The 24115-nt window shown below is 33.0% G+C and overlaps 5 protein-coding genes and 70 non-coding genes across 76 annotated transcripts; 35 read left to right on the top strand and 40 right to left on the bottom strand.

The window, feature by feature from the left end:
- Positions 1 to 361: 361 nt before the first annotated feature.
- Positions 362 to 2285, top strand: srw-61 (G-protein coupled receptors family 1 profile domain-containing protein; the record flags this gene model as incomplete). 2 transcript variants are annotated; one of them, NR_066102.1, is made up of 5 exons in its annotated part: positions 362 to 708; positions 1070 to 1398; positions 1536 to 1753; positions 2012 to 2159; positions 2208 to 2285. NR_066102.1 is itself a non-coding variant. In NM_001268956.1 (5 exons), 5 exons carry the CDS (start codon positions 362 to 364, stop codon positions 2283 to 2285), a joined length of 1188 nt encoding a protein of 395 aa, NP_001255885.1. The 2 variants fall into 2 exon arrangements, 1 of the variants encoding a protein (NP_001255885.1); NM_001268956.1 differs by having other exon boundaries at positions 1070 to 1466.
- Positions 2286 to 2409: 124 nt separating this feature from the next.
- On the top strand, positions 2410 to 2430 carry 21ur-13157. The gene has a single exon (NR_066101.1).
- A 31-nt stretch (positions 2431 to 2461) lies between these two features.
- On the bottom strand, positions 2462 to 5869 carry irld-39 (Receptor L-domain domain-containing protein; the record flags this gene model as incomplete). The annotated part of the gene is made up of 6 exons (NM_070524.2): positions 2462 to 2659; positions 2714 to 3151; positions 3196 to 3485; positions 3564 to 3764; positions 3817 to 4071; positions 5773 to 5869. 6 exons carry the CDS (start codon positions 5867 to 5869, stop codon positions 2462 to 2464), a joined length of 1479 nt encoding a protein of 492 aa, NP_502925.2.
- Positions 5870 to 5888: 19 nt separating this feature from the next.
- hpa-1 (Receptor L-domain domain-containing protein) lies at positions 5889 to 8662 on the top strand (the record flags this gene model as incomplete). The annotated part of the gene is made up of 8 exons (NM_070523.2): positions 5889 to 6048; positions 6094 to 6342; positions 6400 to 6594; positions 6643 to 6926; positions 7748 to 8126; positions 8179 to 8246; positions 8292 to 8421; positions 8480 to 8662. 8 exons carry the CDS (start codon positions 5889 to 5891, stop codon positions 8563 to 8565), a joined length of 1551 nt encoding a protein of 516 aa, NP_502924.1. The 3' UTR covers positions 8566 to 8662.
- 21ur-3821 lies at positions 7470 to 7490 on the bottom strand. Its single transcript, NR_066100.1, has one exon.
- On the top strand, positions 7555 to 7575 carry 21ur-2290. The gene has a single exon (NR_066099.1).
- Positions 7993 to 8013, top strand: 21ur-13243. The gene has a single exon (NR_066098.1).
- A 358-nt stretch (positions 8663 to 9020) lies between the features above and the next one.
- On the bottom strand, positions 9021 to 9041 carry 21ur-10317. Its single transcript, NR_066097.1, has one exon.
- A 251-nt stretch (positions 9042 to 9292) lies between these two features.
- Positions 9293 to 9313, bottom strand: 21ur-11913. The gene has a single exon (NR_066096.1).
- Positions 9314 to 9327: 14 nt separating this feature from the next.
- On the top strand, positions 9328 to 9348 carry 21ur-537. Its single transcript, NR_066095.1, has one exon.
- Positions 9349 to 9393: 45 nt separating this feature from the next.
- Positions 9394 to 9414, bottom strand: 21ur-11925. Its single transcript, NR_066094.1, has one exon.
- On the bottom strand, positions 9397 to 9417 carry 21ur-10639. Its single transcript, NR_066093.1, has one exon.
- On the bottom strand, positions 9398 to 9418 carry 21ur-7886. Its single transcript, NR_066092.1, has one exon.
- Positions 9419 to 9423: 5 nt separating this feature from the next.
- Positions 9424 to 9444, top strand: 21ur-15408. The gene has a single exon (NR_066091.1).
- Positions 9445 to 10306: 862 nt separating this feature from the next.
- 21ur-6060 lies at positions 10307 to 10327 on the top strand. The gene has a single exon (NR_066090.1).
- Positions 10328 to 10421: 94 nt separating this feature from the next.
- Positions 10422 to 10442, top strand: 21ur-8749. The gene has a single exon (NR_066089.1).
- Positions 10443 to 10837: 395 nt separating this feature from the next.
- 21ur-14447 lies at positions 10838 to 10858 on the bottom strand. The gene has a single exon (NR_066088.1).
- A 326-nt stretch (positions 10859 to 11184) lies between these two features.
- 21ur-4350 lies at positions 11185 to 11205 on the bottom strand. Its single transcript, NR_066087.1, has one exon.
- A 280-nt stretch (positions 11206 to 11485) lies between these two features.
- 21ur-9490 lies at positions 11486 to 11506 on the top strand. The gene has a single exon (NR_066086.1).
- Positions 11507 to 11686: 180 nt separating this feature from the next.
- Positions 11687 to 11707, top strand: 21ur-8206. The gene has a single exon (NR_066085.1).
- Positions 11708 to 11894: 187 nt separating this feature from the next.
- H25K10.4 (DUF4440 domain-containing protein) lies at positions 11895 to 12970 on the bottom strand (the record flags this gene model as incomplete). The annotated part of the gene is made up of 3 exons (NM_070522.2): positions 11895 to 12118; positions 12307 to 12447; positions 12949 to 12970. 3 exons carry the CDS (start codon positions 12968 to 12970, stop codon positions 11895 to 11897), a joined length of 387 nt encoding a protein of 128 aa, NP_502923.2.
- On the top strand, positions 12231 to 12251 carry 21ur-6069. The gene has a single exon (NR_066084.1).
- Positions 12523 to 12543, bottom strand: 21ur-6001. Its single transcript, NR_066083.1, has one exon.
- Positions 12524 to 12544, bottom strand: 21ur-1021. Its single transcript, NR_066082.1, has one exon.
- Positions 12971 to 13119: 149 nt separating the features above from the next.
- Positions 13120 to 13140, top strand: 21ur-373. Its single transcript, NR_066081.1, has one exon.
- Positions 13141 to 13344: 204 nt separating this feature from the next.
- On the bottom strand, positions 13345 to 13365 carry 21ur-13211. The gene has a single exon (NR_066080.1).
- On the bottom strand, positions 13350 to 13370 carry 21ur-3794. The gene has a single exon (NR_066079.1).
- Positions 13371 to 13528: 158 nt separating this feature from the next.
- On the bottom strand, positions 13529 to 13549 carry 21ur-8381. Its single transcript, NR_066078.1, has one exon.
- Positions 13550 to 13745: 196 nt separating this feature from the next.
- 21ur-12841 lies at positions 13746 to 13766 on the bottom strand. The gene has a single exon (NR_066077.1).
- On the bottom strand, positions 13750 to 13770 carry 21ur-3000. The gene has a single exon (NR_066076.1).
- Positions 13753 to 13773, bottom strand: 21ur-938. The gene has a single exon (NR_066075.1).
- Positions 13774 to 14108: 335 nt separating this feature from the next.
- Positions 14109 to 14129, bottom strand: 21ur-5718. The gene has a single exon (NR_066074.1).
- A 1648-nt stretch (positions 14130 to 15777) lies between these two features.
- Positions 15778 to 15798, top strand: 21ur-7818. Its single transcript, NR_066073.1, has one exon.
- A 789-nt stretch (positions 15799 to 16587) lies between these two features.
- 21ur-5612 lies at positions 16588 to 16608 on the bottom strand. Its single transcript, NR_066072.1, has one exon.
- Positions 16609 to 17286: 678 nt separating this feature from the next.
- On the top strand, positions 17287 to 17307 carry 21ur-4015. The gene has a single exon (NR_066071.1).
- Positions 17308 to 17357: 50 nt separating this feature from the next.
- srv-11 (G_PROTEIN_RECEP_F1_2 domain-containing protein) lies at positions 17358 to 19365 on the top strand (the record flags this gene model as incomplete). Its single annotated transcript, NM_070521.3, has 8 exons — positions 17358 to 17586; positions 18015 to 18134; positions 18363 to 18442; positions 18489 to 18625; positions 18671 to 18791; positions 18843 to 18921; positions 18979 to 19078; positions 19188 to 19365. 8 exons carry the CDS (start codon positions 17358 to 17360, stop codon positions 19363 to 19365), a joined length of 1044 nt encoding a protein of 347 aa, NP_502922.1.
- Positions 17996 to 18016, top strand: 21ur-4482. Its single transcript, NR_066070.1, has one exon.
- Positions 18006 to 18026, bottom strand: 21ur-11162. The gene has a single exon (NR_066069.1).
- Positions 18178 to 18198, bottom strand: 21ur-9575. The gene has a single exon (NR_066068.1).
- Positions 18317 to 18337, top strand: 21ur-1054. Its single transcript, NR_066067.1, has one exon.
- On the top strand, positions 18979 to 18999 carry 21ur-14754. The gene has a single exon (NR_066066.1).
- Positions 19082 to 19102, bottom strand: 21ur-15169. Its single transcript, NR_066065.1, has one exon.
- Positions 19366 to 19491: 126 nt separating the features above from the next.
- Positions 19492 to 19512, top strand: 21ur-11719. Its single transcript, NR_066064.1, has one exon.
- On the top strand, positions 19495 to 19515 carry 21ur-1416. The gene has a single exon (NR_066063.1).
- A 178-nt stretch (positions 19516 to 19693) lies between these two features.
- 21ur-8489 lies at positions 19694 to 19714 on the top strand. Its single transcript, NR_066062.1, has one exon.
- On the top strand, positions 19697 to 19717 carry 21ur-942. The gene has a single exon (NR_066061.1).
- Positions 19718 to 20012: 295 nt separating this feature from the next.
- 21ur-8816 lies at positions 20013 to 20033 on the top strand. Its single transcript, NR_066060.1, has one exon.
- 21ur-1429 lies at positions 20014 to 20034 on the top strand. The gene has a single exon (NR_066059.1).
- On the top strand, positions 20017 to 20037 carry 21ur-14205. The gene has a single exon (NR_066058.1).
- Positions 20018 to 20038, top strand: 21ur-9291. Its single transcript, NR_066057.1, has one exon.
- Positions 20039 to 20042: 4 nt separating this feature from the next.
- 21ur-15429 lies at positions 20043 to 20063 on the top strand. Its single transcript, NR_066056.1, has one exon.
- Positions 20064 to 20275: 212 nt separating this feature from the next.
- 21ur-6867 lies at positions 20276 to 20296 on the bottom strand. Its single transcript, NR_066055.1, has one exon.
- Positions 20297 to 20503: 207 nt separating this feature from the next.
- On the bottom strand, positions 20504 to 20524 carry 21ur-3555. Its single transcript, NR_066054.1, has one exon.
- Positions 20525 to 20615: 91 nt separating this feature from the next.
- 21ur-10698 lies at positions 20616 to 20636 on the bottom strand. The gene has a single exon (NR_066053.1).
- A 155-nt stretch (positions 20637 to 20791) lies between these two features.
- On the top strand, positions 20792 to 20812 carry 21ur-8619. Its single transcript, NR_066052.1, has one exon.
- 21ur-12403 lies at positions 20796 to 20816 on the top strand. The gene has a single exon (NR_066051.1).
- Positions 20817 to 20998: 182 nt separating this feature from the next.
- On the bottom strand, positions 20999 to 21019 carry 21ur-8621. The gene has a single exon (NR_066050.1).
- On the bottom strand, positions 21003 to 21023 carry 21ur-8520. Its single transcript, NR_066049.1, has one exon.
- On the bottom strand, positions 21004 to 21024 carry 21ur-8707. Its single transcript, NR_066048.1, has one exon.
- A 222-nt stretch (positions 21025 to 21246) lies between these two features.
- On the bottom strand, positions 21247 to 21267 carry 21ur-2791. Its single transcript, NR_066047.1, has one exon.
- A 184-nt stretch (positions 21268 to 21451) lies between these two features.
- On the top strand, positions 21452 to 21472 carry 21ur-8794. The gene has a single exon (NR_066046.1).
- On the top strand, positions 21455 to 21475 carry 21ur-382. Its single transcript, NR_066045.1, has one exon.
- An 865-nt stretch (positions 21476 to 22340) lies between these two features.
- On the bottom strand, positions 22341 to 22361 carry 21ur-3724. Its single transcript, NR_066044.1, has one exon.
- Positions 22362 to 22509: 148 nt separating this feature from the next.
- Positions 22510 to 22530, bottom strand: 21ur-9292. Its single transcript, NR_066043.1, has one exon.
- A 96-nt stretch (positions 22531 to 22626) lies between these two features.
- 21ur-14422 lies at positions 22627 to 22647 on the bottom strand. Its single transcript, NR_066042.1, has one exon.
- Positions 22628 to 22648, bottom strand: 21ur-3889. The gene has a single exon (NR_066041.1).
- Positions 22649 to 22782: 134 nt separating this feature from the next.
- 21ur-11027 lies at positions 22783 to 22803 on the bottom strand. Its single transcript, NR_066040.1, has one exon.
- 21ur-6047 lies at positions 22784 to 22804 on the bottom strand. Its single transcript, NR_066039.1, has one exon.
- A 167-nt stretch (positions 22805 to 22971) lies between these two features.
- 21ur-282 lies at positions 22972 to 22992 on the bottom strand. The gene has a single exon (NR_066038.1).
- Positions 22973 to 22993, bottom strand: 21ur-10566. Its single transcript, NR_066037.1, has one exon.
- Positions 22994 to 23083: 90 nt separating this feature from the next.
- 21ur-7028 lies at positions 23084 to 23104 on the bottom strand. The gene has a single exon (NR_066036.1).
- Positions 23105 to 23429: 325 nt separating this feature from the next.
- On the top strand, positions 23430 to 23450 carry 21ur-3282. The gene has a single exon (NR_066035.1).
- Positions 23451 to 23566: 116 nt separating this feature from the next.
- On the top strand, positions 23567 to 23587 carry 21ur-13010. Its single transcript, NR_066034.1, has one exon.
- On the top strand, positions 23568 to 23588 carry 21ur-1306. The gene has a single exon (NR_066033.1).
- A 454-nt stretch (positions 23589 to 24042) lies between these two features.
- Positions 24043 to 24063, bottom strand: 21ur-7526. Its single transcript, NR_066032.1, has one exon.
- Positions 24064 to 24115: the final 52 nt, after the last annotated feature.

Genomic DNA, 24115 nt, shown 5'->3' with positions numbered 1-24115 from the left:
GTTTTTTTTCCAAATCGTTGAACAGTTATGTTTGGTCGCGATCCGTATTCTATTATTTAAATTAACACCCCCAAACGATTCTAATCCACTTTAAATACCTTTTTATTATTCTGAAAGTAGAATGTTTGTCAACAGGCACTCGGCCCTTTGCCTGATAAACACATCTTCATCACCAACAACCACATCACCAACATCAACACACCTTCCAATTATTTTTTTTTATTTTCAAAGGTTCTGAAAAATATAAGCTTGATCTATTAATACCATTATGCCATCATGTAATTTTCTATAATTGTTGGGGACAACACCTATCATTTATCAAACTGAGTTTTGTTTTATTTTCCCCAACAGGCGTATTTTCATGGACTTCACCTACAACGCGATATATTACGACTACGATTCGCATCCAGATAATGCAGAATTGAAGTCATTTTCAGATTTTCTAACTAAAATAAATAACTTCTCATCCAAATATCAGTGCGTATTCTCTTGCAGCGGGCTTCTAATTAATCTAGTACATCTTATCATAATCACCCGCAAGTCATTAAGAGTTAACAGTGTTTATGTGATCATGATAGGCATTACATTGAGTGATTTGTATACTATGTTCCATGTTGTTTATGTTTTTTTGGATAATATTGTTTCTAATTATAACTGGTATGAATGCTTTCAAGTATGCACTGAACAAGAATGTTTCAAGTTTCACAAGTACGTTTTTTTTGTTTGGAGAATTTGATCTATAAACTTTGAGCGTTTGAATTTTCAACTATACCATAATCTATGTATATCTCTACAATTTTTTTTGAGATACTGTGATTTCGCGGCAATTGAAAATTTTTAACAAAGAGTGATTAACGACAACGTTGGAAAATTTGCCGTTTGTCGAGCTCGGCAATTTTTGAAATTTGCCGCACACACCACAAATTGGGTTAATAAAAACTTAACCGAAACTATTGATTTTGTTCAAAAATTCAAATTTGACAAATTTACCAAGCTCGGCGAATTTTGAGTTTTTTCTCACATCCCTGTTTTGCAAGTAGTGATCCGACTTTCCAATGTTCACTTTAAGGTACCAGTACCATGGATATTTGCATGTTGTAGTTGAACTTATTATGAGCGCACTTAGAGAAGCCCTTCGCCGCCTGTCAACGTGGCTTGCGTTTTGTATGGCCTTATTTCGATGGCTCATTATTCGGAACTCGATGAACGCAAAATTTGACTTTCTTTCAAGGCCGTCATTTGCATTTAAAACAGTCTTGACATTGCTGCTTATAAGTCCCATTATAACATTTCTAAGCTTTGGCCAACACACAGTCACAGATAACGGTTTTGTAGATGTTAGTCAGTGTTCCGGTATACCCGATTATATTGTACCGCACACTTATATAATTAAAAAAGGTAGGGTGTTTGATGACTTTTGGCCGCTTGCAGTTCAACTGTATTTTTTTTCGGATGGGATTTCAAAGGTGGGTTGTGTGGCGTTTGAAATGAAAACCTGCGTATATACATTTTTCAACAATAATTTTCGATTCCAGATTATCCCAGCTGTCTGTCTCCCATTTCTATGCATTGTTCTTGTAACTTGCCTCAGAACAGCGCGTGAATCACGCAAAAACCTATCGAAAAGCTCTTCCAACAATGATCGAACTATTTATATGGTAACTATAATGACCGCATTTTCGGTGTTTGCAGAAGGACCCAGTGGGATTAGTTATTTATTCAAAGCATTATATTATGATCACAATGCTATAAAGTTAGTTTATGAGCTTAAAAAACTCTTAAAACAAAAATACAATTTTCACGTTTTTTCTATTGGATTTCGCGCTATGTAGCAAGCGTAAAACAACACTACCCTCACTGATAGTCGGTACGGCGCAAAACCCGGTAATTGTCGGACCATACATATAGTGGTATCATCAGTTGTTTTTTGATACCCACTTAAAGTATGTTTGTCGAACTGTTTGAATTTTGTGCATAAAATCGAATGAGTATTACGTTAAGCTAATTATAGAAGCGCATTGCAAACCCTCGACGAAATTCTGATCAATGCAGCTATTCTCAATTCAATTGTTCATGTTATAATCAGTTTGGTGGTCTCTACACAATATCGAGAAACCGCGAAAAAGTTATTTGGGTGTAAAAGATGTTTTAGAAAAATTGTGAGAACAGTACTCTCAAAACTATTACAGTGGACTTAAACATTTCAGGTTGTGGCGAAAGACTCTCTGAACACTGTGGAGATTGTGGTTCCAGCATTACATGGAACGTTTTCAAATGTTGATTAGTATGGAAACATTTTTATTTTCTCTTTTATTTTGATTGATAAGGAAAAATAAATAAGAACTAATAAAGCTTTTTATTTACAATTTCACAATTCACTTTAAACTTATATTCTTTAATTAATGACAATGTATCTAGAGTCGTATATTACATTAGAACAATTGAAGTTTGAGTAGAATCTCTAGTTTTCTGAAGAAAAAAGTATGTTTTCCCATAATTCACATCTCAAAAAAAAGTATATTGGAAATTCACCATAGTAATCTCCAATGAACGCAGCATTTGTAGTATAATACATTTTAAATGGATAGTAGTAAGGAAGAGATAGCAGTGGATTTTTGTGAACTATCACTTCGCGGTAGCTTCTTCGAGAAATTATATTCTGAAATAGTCAATAGACATAGTTGAAAGAAAAACTTGGTTTACTAGAACTAACTCTCAGATTTGGGAAATATGCAGACTTCAAATAATCGTTTGATAAAATTTGAATCACTCGTTCATCAACCAGTGAGGTAATATATTGTAGATTATTCAAAAAATCAAGATTTTCCAAACTGGTTCCGTTGATTACCAAAGCTCCGAATAAAAATCTTAATTTTGTAAATTTAACGGAATATTTTTCATCGCCACCTTGAAGAATCAAATCACCAAGAATCAGTCTACAATTGTTCGGAAGAGCTTCAAATGTGGTCAGCTTGCATATCCGTCCGTGAATCGGTAGAACATCATCCTCTTCACAAAACTCTGCATGGAGATTTTGGAAGGATATATCATTTTCCAGGAAGTATATAACTTCTCCGAAAGTTAGACAAAAGTCCGGATGTAAGTTTTCAATGTTTATAGTTCGAGGATTGCCCAATAGGTCTTCGAGTCTCTGAGGTGTAATTATTTTTGGGCACTTCTCGAATAAAAACCCACTTTTAACGAGTACATTCCAAATCGCTTCATTTTCGGATTGTCGTGAATGTTTAACATAGTCATCTTACTCAAATAAGAATGTTTTGAGGTGATAGTCTCCAACCCGGTCAGAAACGATAAATTCTCAAAGTCTGTGGCTGCAATTTCCACATCGCCTCTTACATTTCTTATGCTGGAGAGTATAGATAAATTCAACGATGAATAGGAAATATTTACAAGCTTCAACTCATATAAAAATTGCCATTTTTGAAATTTTGCATTATAGTTTGTTATCTTACTACCATCACAAGCTGAAACACAGTTCTGACAATTTTTCAGGCGCCCGACAACTGGCGAGTGCATTTGACATGATCACTACTCTAACATACCACAGTTCTTCAGATTCCCTTCTGTTTTCAGTTGATACATGTAATCCAACGGTCCTTCCGTACATATTCCACCAAGATCTAGTTTCGGATTATTCACAAACTGAAATTTGCATTCTTGAGTGAGCCGATCACCCCAAAAAAATAAATCGAGTGTAATGCTCAAATCTGTTAGCTGGGAATTGTTTGTTATAAATATTCCATCTGAAAACGTAAAGTTTCTAGTGATTTTTTTGAAATTTGTAATACAACTCACATGTATAGCAGTAAAAATTGATAGAGGTCTCCGGCCGATTGAGTTGAGGAAAAAACGATAGACTTGTGAAATTTGTGTTTTCAACGCGGATGCCCCCATTTAGTCTCTTCAATTTTTTGAAAAGTTTTGCCAACTGAGTTTCTGATAGATCAGTCTTCTCGTTGATTGTTATGATTGCGCAAATTTCGTCAATCTTCGGGAAAAACTGAGCATTTTCAGAAGTTATTTCGGTATAATTGAAAACTTGTTCATCAACTGAAAGTTTAAAAGTAGGGTTTAGGGGGCTAGCCCCACGGTGAAATACCCAGTGCGATAGGCCAATCTTGAAACCCTTGCGGTTGATGATGGAATGGAAGAGTACTTCGGTACTGCTCGTTGCTCTCTCTGCGTTTCACTGCCGAGGGCCGGATTTGCTCGAATCGCGAAAGGTCTTAATCGACCATTCAAGATGACGGCTTATCTAAGGTCCGAAAGCAGTTGGGAGAGTAACGTGTCCTCCTACTTTTCAAGTTGAATGGTAGTTTTACTGATTGGGATAGCTGACTTGATGCTAGTACGCTTCATCTGTGGATGACGCTCCCCAAGCAGTCAAGTAGACTTGGAAGGTGCCCTCGCCCTAGTTAGCTCTTAGACCTTATGGGTCGCCATGGTTGTGGACGGGTATGCTTGCCGGAGCCGAGTCGTGTTCCTTAGAACCAACCTCGACAACGCGAAAGCTTGCACAAGTTAGCACAACTGTGGTAGGGCCGACTAGAAAATGAGCCCCTTAGGGGGTTACGCCTTGGCGATAGTGAGGACAATTGGCATTGACGGGTGCTTCGGCACCAGGCAAAGGCGCCACCACACTGTCCAATCTCTAAAAAGTTCACATTCATTGAAGAACTACCGGAACCAACCACACATGTATTGAAACCTACAGAGTGGGAGGGAAAGGAAAGCTTTGTTGGAACGAAGAGAATGGACAGGTTCCCCTTCTTGATGGCCGTGAGGCTGAGGATGGACGGGAAGGCCGCGAGGCCTACGGCGGGTAACTCGGCCAGACGCTAGTTGATCTTCGGATCACGACAGCCCTGGCTAAGAGGAACCCTGGAAGGGGCAAGAGACCGAAGGGCGGGCAGGAGGCTAATTGTAAGCCTAACAGCGGACCATCGACTGCAATCACTAAATCTGTGATTATGCGGGTGGAACTATCCGCTGTTGGGTGTTCCCTTTGGCCTGACCCCCACCATGGTATACACGATCCACGGATCTAAAATTCATAATGACCCATCATACCATAAACCCCCCCGCAACTGGTGGTCCCGCTAATTCGGGTTCTTGCCACTATTGCACCCCAGGCTCGCTGTTTGGCAGCGGCCGACACTTTCGGGGTTCCGCACGACACTATACCATGGTGGAGGTCGGCGGAACCTCGAAAGTGTCGGTGGCTGCCAAACAACTACCTATCGCACTGCGTTTTTCAGTGCGTGTTTTGACTGATAGTCATTCTTTAAAAAATTTCTGAACAACTTTGATAAAGTCTTGGAAACTTTTAAAACTAAAAAAGGAAACTTTATGACATAATTTTTGATTGCTACTTCTGGAAAATAGTGAAAAATGAAAATTTAGAAGATTCAACGGGAAGGCTCGGGCATAGGGCTGTACAAATCGGCGTCCGGTCGTCCGATTTTGACACCACCGGACGCACTGCGTCCGGTTTTGGGGTAGGTTTCCACGGCGGCCGACAATTTCCGAGTTTCGCCACTCACTATACTTAATCAGCAATTTTATAGTGAGTGGCGAAACTCGGAAATTGTCGGCCGTTGTGGATAGCTACCCCCAACCGGACGCATGTGCGTCCGGTTCGGACGACCGGACGTCCGGTTGTACAGCCCTACTCGGGCATTTCTAGAAAAATGAGACTTTTTAGTTCCAAACTTTATTGGTTTTTTGCATAATAAAGGAGGCGAAACTCACTACATCCAGTGATGGTCTTTATAAGTGCCAAATCCGAATAAAAATCAGTTTTTGCTATTGAAAAAACTAGAACCATGAGCAATATTACCCGAGGCATTTTGAAAGTTTTGACAAAAATGTTTAGAGCCTCGCGGTTAGTAATTACTAGCCTCATGGTCGGCAAGAGCACTCTCTTCTTCAACAAACATCAAATGATTTTGCTCATTTTCTTGCCAATAGTTCTTTACGCAGGAATTTTAGAAGACTTGGATGATGTTGTACAATATTATGATTGTGGTGAGATACTTTATATACTACTAAAAACTAAATTGAAAGCTTCAGATCTTAAATGCACATTTAATCACTCTGAGATGACATCAGAAACTATAAAGTTTTTCCCGAAAAATTGCACTAACATATGTGGAATTTTAGTTTTTAACTCAAAAACTGACCTGTCCGAAAATGAAATTGTAAATTTATTTATGCCAGTGTTAGTACTATCTGGAGGAATGCGAGTTGAAAATTCAAGCTTCACGAGTTTGGGGTTTTTATCTTATAAAGGATTATACTTTCGTTTTCTATGTGACAGGCGTAAGCTATTAATTTTTTTCTTTGTAGAAATATTTTAGTAAACCAATCAAATTCCAGATGGCATGGTCATTGCAAATAATCACTTGTTAACTGATGTGAGTGTTTTAGAAGGATTTCTGAGATTATCTGGTGAAAATGGGTGCAAGTTCAATATTGAGAATAACACTGCTTTGGATACATGCTGGTTGGGGAAGCCAGAAGTTTTTACTTTTTTCATAGATCTAGTAACTCGTGGGAACCTCAAAGATTGCAGTGAGTGTAGCTAAAGCTTAACAAAAAATATGGAATTGTGAATTGCAGCGTGCCGCTACAACTCCTCTGAACCACAACAGCCTACAAATTGCAAAGCTCTGAAAGGAGGACTTAACATCACTGGTATCACCAATTCCAGTGATTTATCTTTTCTTACAAGCATTGAAAAGATTATGGGAAATTTGGAAATTGGGAATACCAATCTAAAGAATATATCATTTCTGAAAAATTTGAAGATCTTCGAGTCGGCCAATGGTGGAATGAACTATAAAGTCTCAGTGAATATTCACGACAATTATGAGATGACACGGCTCGGGCTCGAAAGTGTGGAAGTGAGTTTTATCAAGCTTTAAGTAAGGTTTTGTGGTATACAGGCCACACCTAGATAACCGTTTTAATAACCGGTAGTATGCGTTAGGGCCCAAACTCCCAGGGGGCATCACTCAAAGGAGGGGTTGGGGGTCATTGTTCTTAGGAGGCATTCTGAAAATTCTCAACAGGGCATCTTGAAAATCTCAAAGGGGCAATTTTTTATTGAGTACACTTTTTGTCTATCTTGGTTGATTGTGAAGATAAGCATATAACATGTTGACCAAAAAACATCTTTCAGAATATAATTGCTCAAACAAATAAGGCATCATAATTTTCCCATTTCAAACAGTTTAATTGGCAAATCATTGAAAATCGTATTCTTATCCAGTACTTATTAAAAAAAATTTGTCTCATTTAAAAATTACTCATTTAAAAAATAATGCCCTCCTTAGAGCACGATACCTCCTAATTTATTGCCCCCCCCCCCCCCTGGGAGTTTGGGCCATGCATGGGCCGTATTTTCAACAACTTGGCTAATTTGCCGGTAGCCGAATTTGGCGGACGTAAGCAGAATGTCTCCTTTATTATTTGTAAAAAAAGGTACTGTTTTAATCAGTTCATAGAAACCGCCAAACTAATTCGAAACAATAGGATCTCTGCTCTGTTGAGTAACTTTCTTGGCAAATATAACTTTATACTAAAAGTCGTTTTTTGCTGAATTTGCTTATTGACAGTTATAAAATAACATAAAATTTCGAATTCGCTAAATTAACGAATAAAAGCTGAGACAGATGCACAAAAAACCGGGTTGCCAACCACCCCTAATGTGTACTTAATTCAGACGCTCATTGATCTGTTCCACGGTCCATTCCTCATCAATCTGGAAAACTTGCATCCCGACTTCTGCATCACGTTTCGCGAATGGAGGATATTTTTGGAAAATTACGTGGAATTTCACAACCTTAAAGACGCAAAGCTCTGCCAAGAATTGGAGTCGGCTCAAGAAAGTGACTTCGTTTTTTGCAACTTTACAAGTATGGCTGTTTTACCAATCGTTTGTCAAGTTATTGTCGGTGACGTCATCATTGATGCAAATGACGGACAGTATTTGAAAAAACTAATGTACATTTCGTATATATTCGGAACTCTGAAGGTTCAGTACACAAAAGCGGATGGGTTGGAATTTCTGACGGGACTAGAGTATATTGTCTCATTGGACGGTAAGATCATCAGTTTAATTATCAAATATCGATTGAAACCTATTAATTTTAGAAGGAAAAGCTCCAATTACTATACGCTCCAACAAGTATCTCAAAGATGCCAGACTACCATATATCAAGGTATATTAACTAATTGGACTATATAAGGTTTTTCACTTTTTCCAGCACATAATCTCAAAGAACGAGAAATCAGTAGTGATATACGACAATCCAATTTTATTTGAAAACAACGAACACTGCAAAATGTATCAGTTAACTTTTAATACGAATCTGAAAATTGAAAATGGGGATTGCGGTAAGTTGAATTCACTTATCAGATACCTTTTGAAATAGTATCGCAACTATTTTTTCAGAGAAAAGGGTCTATAAGACGTCACATCTCCTAAATCTGTTTTTGATATTTTCTCTTATAAGTCTGATTGTTTTTACTTATTTGTAGACGATATTAATGTTTTGTGTGTTTGGTTACCGAACTATAGTATTTAGATTTTATATTGAAATAGTTTTTTGATTATTTTTGAATAATAAATTTTATAACCTTCAAAGATCTTCGAAGGTGTTTAAAATAATTGTTGGGTTTGTATTCTATCACGTCACTTACTAAACAAACCTAATTCTTCTGGGCTAAATCTCTGGGTCGTCGGTCAGGGAACAAAAAAGTGTGTTTATTTTCAAACAAATTCCGAATATAATATTCAATCAGTACTCTTTCAAACTTATAATAATTAGAGGGTAAATGAGTCTAGATGGGTCTACCCGCCGCGACCCACTTTATGGAAAATTTCCAAAACTGGAAAAACGGATTTGTCACAGTTCTCAGAATTTTCCGATTTCCGCTTTAACTAGTAGACTAATACACTGAGGTTTTCGATCGCGTTTACCTAACAAATTGTTCCAATGTACAATGAAATTTAAACTATGAGAATTGTGTTTGATTTTTTATGAACACATGATGAAACAGCAAAAATTGATTTTTTTTTAAATATTTGCTTTAAGAAATGTTGTATATCACTTTAGAAGCAACAGAAATTGTATTAGTGGTAATGAAATTAATTTAGCATAAAGTATTGGAAAATTAAGACAAACTCAATTAAATTACGACAATGAAGACAAGACAATTAAGTCAAACTAATCATTATTTTTTTACAAAAAAATACTGTTTTAATCAGTTCATAAAAGTCGCGAAACTAAATAAAAACAATGTGGCATTGGAATAATTTTGAAAATATGAAACAATTAAAAACAAATACAGATACAAATTATACTTGAAAATCTGATAACTATGAAAACAATCTGATAATTTTTAGATGTTCGTTTAAATGGAAAATATGAAACGATATATAGTTTTCTCGTAGTTTTTCAATTTTTTTGCAGTCTCAGAATTAAATGACAAAAAATTTTTTGAAAAAAACGAGAAAGTCTTCTAACGACATTTACATCCGTTTTTCAGAGTTTCATTTTCAGATAATTCAGAAATATCTCATTTTTCGATTTTATTCTTAAACTGCTTCAAAGTCTCTATGTATATGCCAATCGAAACGTGCTAACCGACACTTCGGAAATTGCCCGTTTTCTGTATTGTGGCTTCAACTCCGGCGTTTGATATTTGCACATTATCCTTTTTCGCATTTTTTTTTCAATTATTTTTAGTTGTCAAATATTCTATTGAAATTTTAAACTGTAAATGGCAACAGGTACAAGTTTTAAAAGTTGAGAAATTATTTTTTGACCGTTTTTCAATAGATTTAGAAGAAACATTTTCAGTGACGCACCAGAATAACTATTCTTCATTTCAGTTACCGTTTTTGAAATTATTCAAAACAAATTTACTCAGCTTTATCAAATACTTGATCTCCAAAAAACGACAAGAGGCCGTATAGAAAAGATGGGTTTTCTACTTGAAATACAAAAATAAACATTTAGTTTTCTTTTAAAGGTTAATTTTTAAAAAAGTGCTAAAACAAGATATATGTGAAGACTTGTATTTTTGAAAATTTATATTTTTGTTAAAAACAAAACAAACCTCGACAATTTTTAAACCTATGTAGTTCAGTTTTATAAAACATAAAATATCAAAGTAATCGTAAAATTAATTTTTCCAATTTTCAGTCGTGAATATTGTAAACAGTTTGAATGTTTCGTTTTGTTATTATATACGTTAACTTTTTGTGATCTAGCAATGTCAAATTAAACTCATCATTCTAAAAAACAAATTTACAAAAATTGCTTTGTTTAGTGTTAAAAATCTACTATTTCGACAAATTGATTTCAGAACTCCTTTCAATACGGTGTCGGTGTGGCATTGTTTCTACAGGCAATGCGATGAAAAGCAACCTTATCTGATTTTCAGCTGAAATTCTACCAGTAGATACCGCCATCAATAACTTGGATCTAACTTGTCAGTATTTAAACTTTCAAATTTCACATTCCATTTTTGAAAAGTAAAAACTGTATATGTTCTTACTGTAAATTTACTCTATTACACTACTCTTACTCTTTTTACTCTATTTTACTCTGTTACTTACTCTATTACTTACTCTATTACACTGACAATTTTTTTTCAAAATTTTTGCGACATATCATATCAAATTTTCTCTGCAAAATTCCGGAACCAACTTCTACCTTCCGCGGCACCCGGAATCCCGTAAAATAAGTTTATATGAAATTTCATATGCTAAGATCAACCAGTAGGAAGCAAGCAAGTATATAGTGGTCCACAACTTTTTGTTGAAATATATGAACTATAAATGAAAATATATATGAAATAAATGAAATATAAACATTCAAGTACATTTTCTTAAATGTATATAAACTTATGTCTGTGGAGGGCTTCAAGCAAAAAACGGATTTCAAGATCAATGTAATATATTTTCAAATATATTGTCAAAATGAATAATTACTACGTTTGTGATCAAAAGTCAAAATTTCACCGCTAAGTGTAATTAGTGATAAGTGTAATTAGAGGGTTAATTTTGAGTTTAAAGTGTGTCGATTTTTCTGTTTTTAGAGTGTTCCAAGGCCGTCCATTTTTTGATTCTTGCAATTTTTTCCTTTGGGCAGCCTGGGAGTGTTCACGGAATTGAAATATACAAAATTTGAAAAGTTTTAAAGCAAAACATGAAACAGTATGAGTTTTTTAAAAATAAATATAGTTTTTGTTCTGATAGTGAGATGGACTAAATTACATAGTTTATTGTTTCTTAATTATAAAAGGTTACTCAATTGAAGAAGGTTACAAAAAAAATTAAAAATATCACAATAGGCCACCAGCATGCTTTTGAAAACTGAAATGAACAAAGTTTTAAATTTTCAGCGGTTTCAAACTAGTGTTAAATTCAAAAACTAATAGTGAAAAACATTATTCTCTTTTTATTCTCAGGAAATATACACACTTTCCGACGCTTAACAAGGTGTATCATAAGATTGTAACAATGTCTAACTTTTGTCAGAAAAACAACAACGCATGTCTTTGTTCCTACAAATTTACATAACAAAAATAAAAATATTAATTTTACTGTTTTACACATGTCTCGTAAAAGGAGTTGTATAACAACGTTTGATTATTCCTTCGATAAAAAAATAAAAATTTAAAAAAAATTTAAAAAAATTTAAAATTACTTCTCTGGAAATCTCGGGAAATCTCGACTTAAACTACTTGAACTGCCGAGGAAAAATTTTAAAAAAATCCAATATTTATTTATATATTTTTAAAATGTGCTTTAAAAAATCGACAATAATAATCATCCCAATTCGATTCGTTTAAATTTTTTATGAAGAAATCTCGAACTCATCATGGAAAATCAAGTGTCTGTCTCCTTCTTTTTTCCAAATCTGCACAAACTTTCCCTTAACAGTCCCAGCTTTTTCAGTTTCAGAAGAAAAGTCGGCAGTGATAATGAGGAAGTCACCGGTTCCTTCGTACTTGGCGTTTGTAGTAGTTCCCACCGATTTTCCGGTTCCTTCCGCAAACTTTGCAATGTAGGAGGATATGTCTATAAATAATTGTCAGAATTGAGAGAAAGTGAAAAGTTTTCAATACTATTATTTGAAAAATTTAATGTTTCAAGTGCTTAATTTTAAAAAGATACGTAATGAAAAGACCGATTTTTCATGGTGATACATAGGCAATATTTTAGTAAATTCATTATTCTTTAAAAGTTATATCAAAAAACATTCTCACCTTTATTTCCATAAACCGCTTCCTTATCCTTATGAACCAGAACTCCGTTTGGATGATAATACCCTTCTACCTCCGCCCACACCTCATCGTCGATGAATTTTGCGTATTTATCAAATTGCGGCTTAAGGAGGGCCTCTGCTTCTGAATTTTTTTTTGAAAATTTGGAACAACTAAGTTATGTCTGTTTTTTTTGGAAACTTTGAAAATATATTTAACCTTCGATCAAACCCCAAAAGAACTAAGTTTTTGACTTTTGCCATGTTTATTATATGAATGTGAAACAGTGCATTTTTTTGTAAATTAAAATTAAACAACCAGCTTTTTTAAATGGTGAATTTTTATCGTTTCAACATTGCAAAAAACTTTATTGCAATTTTTTAGAATTTTTCCAGAAATGGGATTTTATTTACATGTTTTTATTCAGATTAAGAAACATTTTTTAAAAATCTACTCTATCATTTCTTCCATAGACCAAAAAATATTTCATCGGAAATATATAAATTTTAATGTATTTTTAAAAATTTGTCACAGCGCCCGACACCTGATGGGTTAACGTAAAAAAATTCAAAATGGCTGCACATTTTTTTTGTTTCACCAAAATATCTTTTAAAAAATTCCAAAAACAAAAACCTAAAAACTTACGTTCAGCAGTATAAGAAGCCATTTTCGAAAAAAGTAAAACTGAAATATATCTGGTTCAGTGTTCATTTAAGTACTTCCAAACTTTGAAAAATTGTCACATCAACTACGAATGCTACAAATTTTCAACTGTTTCGATGACAGCGTATCTTGATGTTATCTCTAATTTACCATTACGGAAAAAAACAATTCCTATGTAATAACTGTGATAATTGGTAATGAAATTCAAAAGTTGAGATGCTACAAAAATCCGGAATTCCATATTTCACAGATGTTTGCTTTACTTCAGAAATGAACAATGAACAAAATGAACAAAATAATATTAATTTTTAATTTTAACGAGAAGATGAAAATTTAAAATTTTTTTAAAAATAATTTCTTTAAATTAGCTCTTAAATTTATTACAACTTCCCAAAGGCATTAGAGTAATAAGATTTTTTTGAGTATTAATTCATTGAACCAGTGAAACAGTAAAAACAATTTTTGGTTTTTTCTCACAATTTTGGGCGCTAATGAGATGAAATAGAAACAGGTTCTAGAAAAAAAAATTACAAGAGAGGGGATAACTATAAAAAAAATTTGTGTGTTTTAAGTGGCTCTCAGAATTTTTTTTTGAAACTTATTTTCAAGATGTACTCGTATAGAAACAATAAACTTTATTGTTGAATTTATAACTTTTCGTTTGCTCTTTCAACTTTTTTAAAGAAAAAGTAATAGCTTAAACTATAACTCTTGAAAATATTTTCATGATGTTGCTCTGTTGTATTTCAGAACTGTTTGTATCCAAACACATTAAAAAACAATTTTACGACTGCAACCAATTGAATAATACATTAAAACCATTTCAATCAAATGTCATCAATCCGAAACAGTAAAAATTTTGCGTTTTTATTGTTATAATATTTATTTTTTTTATTTCTATTCTCAAGCAAACTTCAAAGTTATCAAAACGTTTTTTTTTATTTTTAGGAACATTTCTGATGTTTGATTTAAAGTGGTTGTGTTAACCATGAAACATGGTAGATAGGCACGAGGTAGGTTGCCTCAAATGCAGGTTTATGACGCCTGACTGGAATTATTGTGCTTGTGGGAACAATTTATTTATTTTTTCCTGAAGATTTTTTAAAAGTATTTTCAACAAAAACGTACATTATGTGAATTTCTTCCAAATTTCTTCTTCTGAAGTGCTCACTCAATTTGTTCTAAAACAAATGTTGTTAGTGAAACAGAAAACATTTGAAAAAATTCAATTCAGAAAATTTTTGAACAAAACTTCCAACTTGTGATTGTTCTCACTTGATACGAGTTAACAAATAGTTAATCATACTTTTGAAATAATTGTTTTGTTTTAATCTGCGAAGTTCACTGAGATCATGTTTTCAAATTGTTATCATTTACTATATATAAAGCGCGTGTCCTTCTGTCCCTATGTAGTTTGATCTTTGAGCTTTGGTCTTTGAACTCTGTAGTTTGTAGTCTCAATCACCTAAGAGGAGTCCTATAGGCCCGCCCCTTTTGTGACGTCATCACAAATTGGCGGGAAATTCAAATTTTCTGAGAAATCATTTTGGCGGGAATTTAAAATTTTAATTTTTTGACAATATTTTGGCGGGAATTCAAATTTTAATTTTTCGAAAACATTTTGGCGGGAATTTAAAATTTTAATTTTTTGAAAATATTTTGGCGGGAATTCAAATGCTAATTATTTGAAAATATTTTGGCGGGAATTCAAAATTTAATTTTTCGAAAACATTTTGGCGGGAATTTAAAATTTTAATTTTTTGAAAATATTTTGGCGGGAATTCAAATTTTAATTTTTTGAAAATATTTTGGCGGGAATTCAAATTTTAATTTTTTTTAAATATTTTGGCTGGAATTTAAAATTTCTGAGAAAAAGAACCTTCGTGGTGAGACCCTTCGTGGTGAGACCCTTCGTGGTGATACCCATCGGGGTAAGACCCATCGTGGTGAGACCTTTCGTGGTGAGACCCATCGTGGTGAGACCCTTCGTGGTGAGACCCATCGTGGTGAGACCCATCGTAGTGAGACCTTTCGTGGTGAGATCCATCGTGGTGAGAGACCCATCGTGGTGAGACCTTTCGTGGTGTGACACTTCGTGGTGAGATCCATCGTGGTGAGAGACCCATCGTGGTGAGACCTTTCGTGGTGAGACCCAGCGTGGTGAGACCTTTCGTGGTGAGACGCATCGTGGTGAGACCTTTCGTGGTGAGACACTTCGTGGTGAGATCCATCGTGGTGAGAGACCCATCGTGGTGAGACCTTTCGTGGTGTGACACTTCGTGGTGAGACCCATCGTAGTGAAACATATTGGCGGGAATTAAAATTTTAATTTCTTGGAAACATTTTGGGGGGGGGGGGAATTAAAATTTTATTGTTTTGAAAATATTTTGGCGGGAATCCTAATGTTCAAAAAGTGAACATTTTCACCTTTTTTCATGAGATATTTTTGTAGGATTAATTGAATTGATGATATGTGTCAAACATGTCAAATTTTGCCAGTCGTTAGCACGCGCCTTGGCGCGTGCTAGCGGCTGGTTTGAAAATATGACGAAACATTTTCTTTTTTCTGGTTCAGTTAAGCAGCTCAACAAATTATTTGGTTCAAGACATTAACTCCAGTTTTACAAATTATCTTTATCAATAATGAAACATGCCAAAAACCTTCTAAAAATCAGGAAAATTGGTGTTTCATTGTTTTTTTTCAAAGCTCTTCAAAATTATTTAGCTTATTACAATAAACAATTTATACTATTTTTAAAATTTTGTCTGTTTCAACCAGCTTTTTTTATTCATGAATGACAAAAACTCAATTATGTTTAGAGAAGTCCACCAAATGCTTTGAAACGGAGATCACAAACTCAAATTAAGAAAAAAGAGATGAAATTGTTCATAACCAGCAAAACTGATATTGCTTCAATGTGTTCTTCAAAATGTCTTCGTTTCAAAAGTTTTCAGTAGCAATTCAAATTGCCTCGCTGTGTATATTTGCGTCGTATGCAAAGTCACTTTTGGTAATCTCACTGGACACATTTTATTTGTTATACAATGCAATTAGGCACGTATTTTAAAAGTTTTTCAGACGTTCATTTTTCACAAGTTTACAAGTTTTACAATAAATAAAAGCAGGGAAGTACTTTTTCAAATTACAGAGCTTTAAAAAATTAATAAACATTCTGAAACAGCAAAAAATAGTTTTCGCTCAAGTTTGTGAAAGTTGGGCATGGTTTTTTAATAGCATATTCCACAGGTTTCAAATAGTTTTTAAATGCAGAAAATGTTTATTTTTTGCAAATTAAAAGCCAAAATTATGAACATTTAAAAACAATGGTCTTGTCGGAAAAAAAAATCAAAACAACAAAAAATTCATTCAAATGCCATTTCACTTTTGCTAATTTCACTGGACAAATTCTATTTGTTATACAATGCAATTAGGCATGTATTTTTTAAGTTTTTCAGACATTCATTTTTTACCAGTTAACAAATTTTACAATATTTAAAAAAATACAAGAAGGCCTACCGTTTTGACGCGCGAATATCTCCTAAATCTCACATTTCCGCATTATCTCTCGTTGTCGCTTCTTTTCACGCCAGAGAGTAGGTATTCTCATGAACTGATGGTTTTTAGATTAAAAAAACGATAGAGTACTTTTTCAAATTACAGAGTTTTTAAATAAACTTCCTGAAACAGTAAAAATGTGTTTTGCTCAAGATTGTAAAAGTTGGGCATAGTTTTACAATAGTATGTTCCACAAGTTTCAAATAGTTTTTAAATGTAGAAAATTTTGATTTTCAATGTTTGTATATATGTAATAATTAAAATTATCAATCTATTGCATTGTATAGAAAATGAGTTTTTTTTTTACTTGACTCAATTTCATTACTCGTAACTTGATAATAGCTTTGTCGTGTAGTTTTTTGCACCAATTTGTATATTTTTTAAGAAAACATCGGAAAACAGCACCCGAAAGGCCAAACCCGGCAAATGTCGGGCTCAACAAAACAACACATCTTTTCCAAAAACTCTTGGTTTTTGATGCCAATTTTTCGACATTTCTAAAAATTAAATCGTCAGTTTCAAAATTCCAGGTAAATATCTCTAGCTTGATATCAAATACCCTGTAATTTAATCGAGCTTCGCTCACTGGAAAATGCCGAAAAGCAGCTGACATGATCATTTGTTTCGTTCACTGAGAGCATTTTCTGTTCGAGTTTTTCTTTAGGAAAGCTAGTTAGAGTTTTTATTTTGAAAGTTTTCCGAAATTAAAAAAAAATCGCTGTTTCATGGGATTATTTTTATCAATTGTTTCAGTAGTTTTTTACTGAGCTTGATCCTCTATTTGAATGTAGAAATCTTCATTTCCAGATTTGAATTTTCAGGAAATCTTTAGTCAATGGTCACTTCAGACCTATACTCCCTTCCAATTGTCCAACAAATCGGTGAACCCCTTGATGAGACCCTGGAAACTGTCGTAGAAACTATTCAATTCTCGATTTTCTGTTTCACACTTCCATTTTATATTTTTGTCATTTATTTTCTCGTGGACGCCCAGTTACATGGGAAACAGGAATTGTGTACACCGTTTTTCAAACTTTGCGTTACAACTGCAATTATTGATATTTGTAAGTTTTTGGTGAGGTACTGTAGGGTAGAAGTGAGATAATTTTTTTTAACCAATCAGCGAGGTAGGCCACGCCCATTCTGGATCGCCTATTGGTAAACTCAGCTGAAAGATCATTGGGATTTGTCATCCGAAAAACAATAAAGTTTAATTTTCAATTGATTATTGTAGTTCATACTTACCTATGAACGTTTTGAGAGCCCAGAGGCCTCTGACCAATCAGGGTTAACAGAAGGCGTGACTCAGATTATTGATTGGTCGGAGGGAATTATTTAGAGAAAAGTAATAAAACAAAATAAAAAAGTGAATTGTGTGACACCAGAAAAAATTTTTCAATTTTTTTTAAACCTGAAATTAAAATTATTGTTTCATCTTGTTATGATAAGAAGTTCAATTATTCAAAATATTAGTAATGCCTTGATATTTGAGGTACCCTACTGAACAATTATCTTGGTGCAATGTTTCCAAAATGGGGATGGGGAACCGGAATTTATATATTTTTGGATGGATATTGTGCACATTTTTATCTTTATTTCGCGTGGACTTCTGGTAGGTTTTCAGTGAGCTTGAATTTATTTTTCAGTTCTCAAGAAAAATTAAAACTAACGGACAACTGATATAGTTTGCAGCAAGTGTAATTTAAAAACATCTCGAAAAAGTGAAATTTTGAAAAACAAAATTTGTTCTGTTTCAAAACAAATGTATAACACCACAAATTTATTTAAATACAGTGAAAAATTTTCAATTTGTCGATTGCCTAACCTCAAAAAATTCCAGTAATTTGCCAAGCTATGTGTGTATCAGTTCTTGCCACAAATCGTCTATCAGCTATTTTATTCCCACATCGACATTTTCAGGTATTTTTTAATTTTTTCTGTACCTTTAAAACATTATTTTTTACAGTTATGGAATTCAAAACGTCTCCGAATAGCTGTCCTGATTCAATTTGTTCCAGGAATGATTGCCGGTTGCGCTACGTTTTTCAATAGTACCCAGCTTTATAGAAATGCAAAAAATGGATTGGTTCCGAAATTTCAAAAGTAGATCAAAAATGTTTTGCCTAACCGCCAAATTCAAATTTTCAGTGAAGATCACGTCACCTACTTTTTTCTTATTGCTGGTGCAATTCTGACAGTTGTCTGTGTGTATTTAATAATTGCATACTCTTATTTGCTAGCAGTTTTGAGGAAAAACAGTAATGCTATTGTATGGAAAAATTAAATCAAAATTTTAATTTTAATTAGGAACATGTTTCAGAAAGACTCTAACATGCAAAAATCCAAAACACAAATCAAGAAAAAAGAGATGAAATTGTTTATAATGAGCAGTATAACAGGTAAATTTTCAAGTGTTTCAGCGAAAAACCAAAAATAAAAAATTTAAAAAATTTCAGTGGTAATTCAAGTTGCCGCGCTCTGCCTATTTGCGTCATATGCGGCGTCGATCCTTGTCATCTCTCTTGACAAATTTTATTTGTTGTATAATGCAATGAGGTAGGTTTTTTTTTAATGCAAATACTGCTGTTTCAGTTTTCAATATTTTTCAAATTACAATTTTGAAACAGTAAATTAATTGTTTTTTCTGGAAATTAAAATTTTTCAGTGATCTCTACGCCGGAATCAACCCATATCTTTTATGGATATTCTCAGATTCTTTACGAAAGTATATACTGATTCAATTGGGATTAGCCAAAGGAAGAATGAACCCAACGTCTAGTGTTATTACGGTCACAAGTCGCTCGCATGTTCCAAGGAGAGCATTCAATGTCCCATACACTTGACAGAATAATTGTGATTCGTTAAAACTTTATTTAGAGGTTAAATTAAAAATTGTGTATTTGTGTGTGAAGTTTTTATTTTTCCCGTGTTTCAACAAGTCGATTAATTGGAAAAGCACGGTACTTGTATAGTAGTCGCCCTAAATGCTATCATTGGCTCAATTTTTGTAATGGTGAACACCTGAACCATTATTCCAAAATCATTTTCATTTTTAGTCCTAGATAATATTTTACCTAATCTGACATTTAAAAAATTTTAAAGATTCCGCCACTCAAACATTAAAAATTGTTTCATGTTACTGATAACTGTTAGCATGTGTATGTTCACCGGTAATGTAATTATACATACAACAGTTCATTGAATTTTTGTCAAATTATCGACAAAAAATAGGTGGCAGTTGTGCCGAAAGTCTGAAAAAAATCTGAAAAAAATATACAACAAATGAAATTTTCCATTAAAATTTTAAAAGAAAACAAAATACTTTTAAAAACTAATGAGATGTAAGTTTCAAAAAGTAGGCGTTTTTCAAAAATTGTGGAGAAATTTAAAAAAAATTAAAATTAAAATTAAAATTAAAAAAAAAAATTTTAGCTAAAAATGACTTTCTGTTTTGCGTTCCTGTTAAGTTATCATGGTTTAATGATCTTTATTTATTGGACCAAAAAGCTAAAAAAAATGTTAATGGTATGATGGTGTGATGAAAAATACTGTTTTTTTTTTGGTTTCTTTGGCCCAAATTTGAAAAAAAAAAAATTTTTGTCGAAAATTTGCTACAGCCCGACATGTACCGGTTTCCTTAAAAATGTCTTATTTGAAAAATAATATTTCTTTAAACAAAAACAGCTCCACAATCGTGAATTACACAAAGTCAATGATTTTTTTTTAGTTTTTAGTACTTTTTTCACAAAATTGGTTTTAAGTTCCCCCTAGACATTGCAAAAGAAAAAGGCTGACATTTTTGTAAACGTGTTGAAACAGTAATTTGTTAAAACATTTTGGGAAAACAAATTCGAACAAAAGTTTCCAGGAACAATTCATAGAAACAATAAAAAAGGTTTTGTCAAAACAAATCTACATCCCGGAATAAAATTTCGTTTGAGCTTATTCTTATAGCTACCAAGAATATTTATTCGCGTTTCTTAGTCACACATTCGATACAGAACACAACTTTATATGTTCCGTTATAATAAAAAACATTATGAAGCGGCGCATTTTTTCTAAAAAATTTACCTGTGAAAAAGCTTGTTCCATGGCCGAATATGCTGCTTTTTCAGTGGTATTGTTTTCAGTTATTTTTTTTAAATAAAAATTCAAAAACATTACATTCTCACTATCATGCTCGTCATATAGAAATCGGTGATAATTCAAACGAAAAAATTACAATGTTTTCCTAAAGTGTTATAATTTGAGAGATTTTGATGGATTTGCTTGTTATTCGTCAGCTTTTTGAAATAAATTGCTATTAATAGCAAATTTGAAGCTATTTATATAAATTTTCTGGAAGAGTACCAATGAGTTAAAAACCTCTGTTTTTAAATAAATTTAACTTCGTTTTTGAACTTCCGCTAGTATATTAACAATCAATTTTATAAATTTGCACCTTCTATTTCCAAAACCCAGAAAATTTAGAACTCTGTTTTCTTTCAATTGTTACAAACAAATGCTTTTCCTTTTTTTAACGTCAATTTTGAAAACAACATGAAACATTATATGAAAACTTTTTTTTTTGGAAAAAAATTATTTCAACTAGAGACATATGTTTCACATAAGACTATATAAATAGAACTTTAGAGTTCCCACATTACAAATTTTCGCAAATCTGTTCAAACTTGCATAGTAGAAAAAAGATCGGAGAACTAGTTAAAGTTTAATATTAATTGAACTTTTGCAACAAAGAGAAACTACTGAACTTTTCAATTTTGATTGTTGTTTCGACAAGAACATGAAACGGTTTTAAAATTTTATTCCACAAATAATCGATTTCAGTACCGAATTCGTAAATATATGCAAAACATGTAGCATTTACTGTGAACATTTTTTGTCTGTTTTTGATAGTTTTCAAAGGAACCAGTGTTAAATTCATTTTGTTAATACTCTCAAATTATCATTTACTATATATAACGCGCTTATTTCGTGTGTCCATAGTTTGTAGTCTATGTAGTCTTTGTAGTCTGTGAAGTTTTGGCTTCTGTGGGGATAGTGAGTTGGGGTTAGTGTAGGGATATAGTCGGGGTACTGTAGTGGTACAATAGTGGTACGGTAGGAATACTGTAGGGTTACGGTAGTTTCAGAAAAATTAGTTTTCAGCCCCAGAAGTCGGGGGCCGCGCCGGAGGTGCGGTCCACGGCTGGTTACTTATATATAAAAAAATACTGTCCGTGTGTCCATAGTTTGTAGTCTATGTGGTCGTTGTAGTCTGTGAAGTTTCCGCTTCTGGAAGGATAGTGAGCTGGGGTTAGTGCAGTGATATAGTCGAGGTACTATAGTGGTACAATAGTGGTACGGTAGGAGTACTGCAAGATTACGGTAGTTTCAGAAAAAAATCGTTTTCTGCTCCAGAAGTCGGGGGCCGCGCCGACGGTGCGGTCCACGGCTGGTTTAAAATATAATTGAACGTAAAATTATTTATTTGCAAGTACGGTAGCGCAGTTTTTATGAAAGTGAACTTTTGTTTGAAATTTTTGAAAAGTAAAAAAAAAAGAAAACTGTTGTGCTCACACTTTTGTTTTTTTGACCCGATTTCTTAACAAATTGGAAAAAAATCCAAGATTAAAATTGTTTCATTTATTAAAGTTGCCCAGTTATTTTTAAAATTTTATATTTAGCTACGTTTTCAGACTACTACCTTTGGGTCTTCATGACTAAAATGAATAAAGAGGAGAATTTATTGCGCTGGAGTCTTTGATTAGAGATTTTAACGTTTTTCAGGTTAATTTGATCACCTTTTCTTAGAATTTGCACCAAAAAACTGATTCACGATTTAGGAGTTATTGTACCAACGAAGTAAATTTTTTTTCGAAATGTCATATTAGTTACGTGAAACATTGAAAAATTTTCGTTTTGCACAAAAAAATTTGCAAAATATTAGTGGGATTTTCAAACACCAAAAATGTCTTCAGTGAATGAGGAGTTGAAACGCCATAGATTTGTGGGTTTCGTCCATTCCATTATCATTAACGAGTTTTCAAAAGTTATCTTTTCATTGTGAAACAGGGAATTTTTTGTAAAATTTTGCGTGGCATTTATTTTTTTTTGCTGACACGACTATTTCAATGGAATGTGAAATTAACACTAAACTTGTTGTTGAGTATCACTAAGCCGCTGAAACAGTGAAATTTTTACATTTGGCAAACAAATTTAAACTGGATGTTTTTTATCTAAAATATTACTATTGATTTTAGAAAACATGCAATTTAATTTTTGAACGGTGTCCGTAGTAAATTCTTGAAAATTGTTGTAGAACAATTTAATAACAAACTGAAACTGTACCAGAATTTTGCGAAAAATTTTTAGGTTTTTCAAAATTTTGTATGATGACTCCCGCGGATTTTTAGAGGTAAACTGGCAAAGTGTCCAGCTAAATACAATTTACAACTTCCATCAATTAGATTTTAGAAATCAAGATGACAATTTCTGAAGGAGCTGTTGCCAAATATAAAAACAAACTGAAACCGTGCAATAATTGAACAATGTAGTTATTAATAATTTGGGCAAATGTCATGCACGATTTTTAAGGCGTTATTAAACTATTCAATTCGCAGTTTATTTTAATAAACAAGATGAAACTGGAAAAGTTTTTTTTAGAACTGATTAGTAAAAATTCAGCAAACATTTTAATTTTTTTCTTTGAAATTTCACAAAGCTTTCCCAGAAACCTGAAAGACTGAATTCAACTGGCAGTGATTTAAAAACTTGGGAAAGTGACAGTACAAAAAATAATAAAATTTAAATAATTTTTAAATTGTTTGAGAACTGAACTTTAAATTTTGATTTTTTTTTCCTGAAAAACTCAAAAATTTTCTGTTTCAAATTGATGATATACAATTGAAAAATTGTACTATCTTACTGCGTCTGACAAGGAAAGGAAGTCAATCTAATCCCGGACTTCAAATTGAGACGTATGTCATTTGAAAGCTTATGTTTAGACTAATTTTTGTACAGTTTCAGGTTTTTGATAAATTTTGGACTTTTTTGGACAAAGTATTCAAGAGGACTTCTCAGGACCATTCAATTTGAATTTCATTTTTCTGATAGTAAACATTTAAATATTTCAACAGAATTTTAAAAAATTATATAAATAACATCTTTAATAAGCCAATTTCAATTTTTAATTTTATTTTCTTGTAATGTAGAAGCACGATTCATTTTTCTGAAACGTTGCAAGTAATAGTGACAATAGAATTTTCCACACAAGCTGTTTGCCTACTCTAAACATTTTTTTCAATGGATACTTGATTTTACACGTCCAAAATTTTAAAATTGTTTTTGAGTTTTCTTGCTTTTGAAAATTTATATTTTTAGCATAAAAAAATGTTTCAGAAAACTTGTTTCATTGCTTCCTCTCATTCTGAATTTCGGACCTATTAAATAAGTAGGTTTCCAAATTTTAGTAGTTAAGTTTAAAAGTTCGTGACTCGTGCTTGGTATTTCCAAGATTTTGAAAATCCAAATAAACTACAAACACCTTTACAACATGCCCGTTGCCAACACTAACTCACGGTAATATTAATGAAAAACTTGAAACAGTTGAAA

Source organism: Caenorhabditis elegans, chromosome IV (assembly GCF_000002985.6).
Source record: "Caenorhabditis elegans chromosome IV".
NCBI lineage: Eukaryota > Metazoa > Nematoda > Chromadorea > Rhabditida > Rhabditidae > Caenorhabditis > Caenorhabditis elegans.
This window is presented reverse-complemented; position numbering and strand designations above follow the sequence as displayed.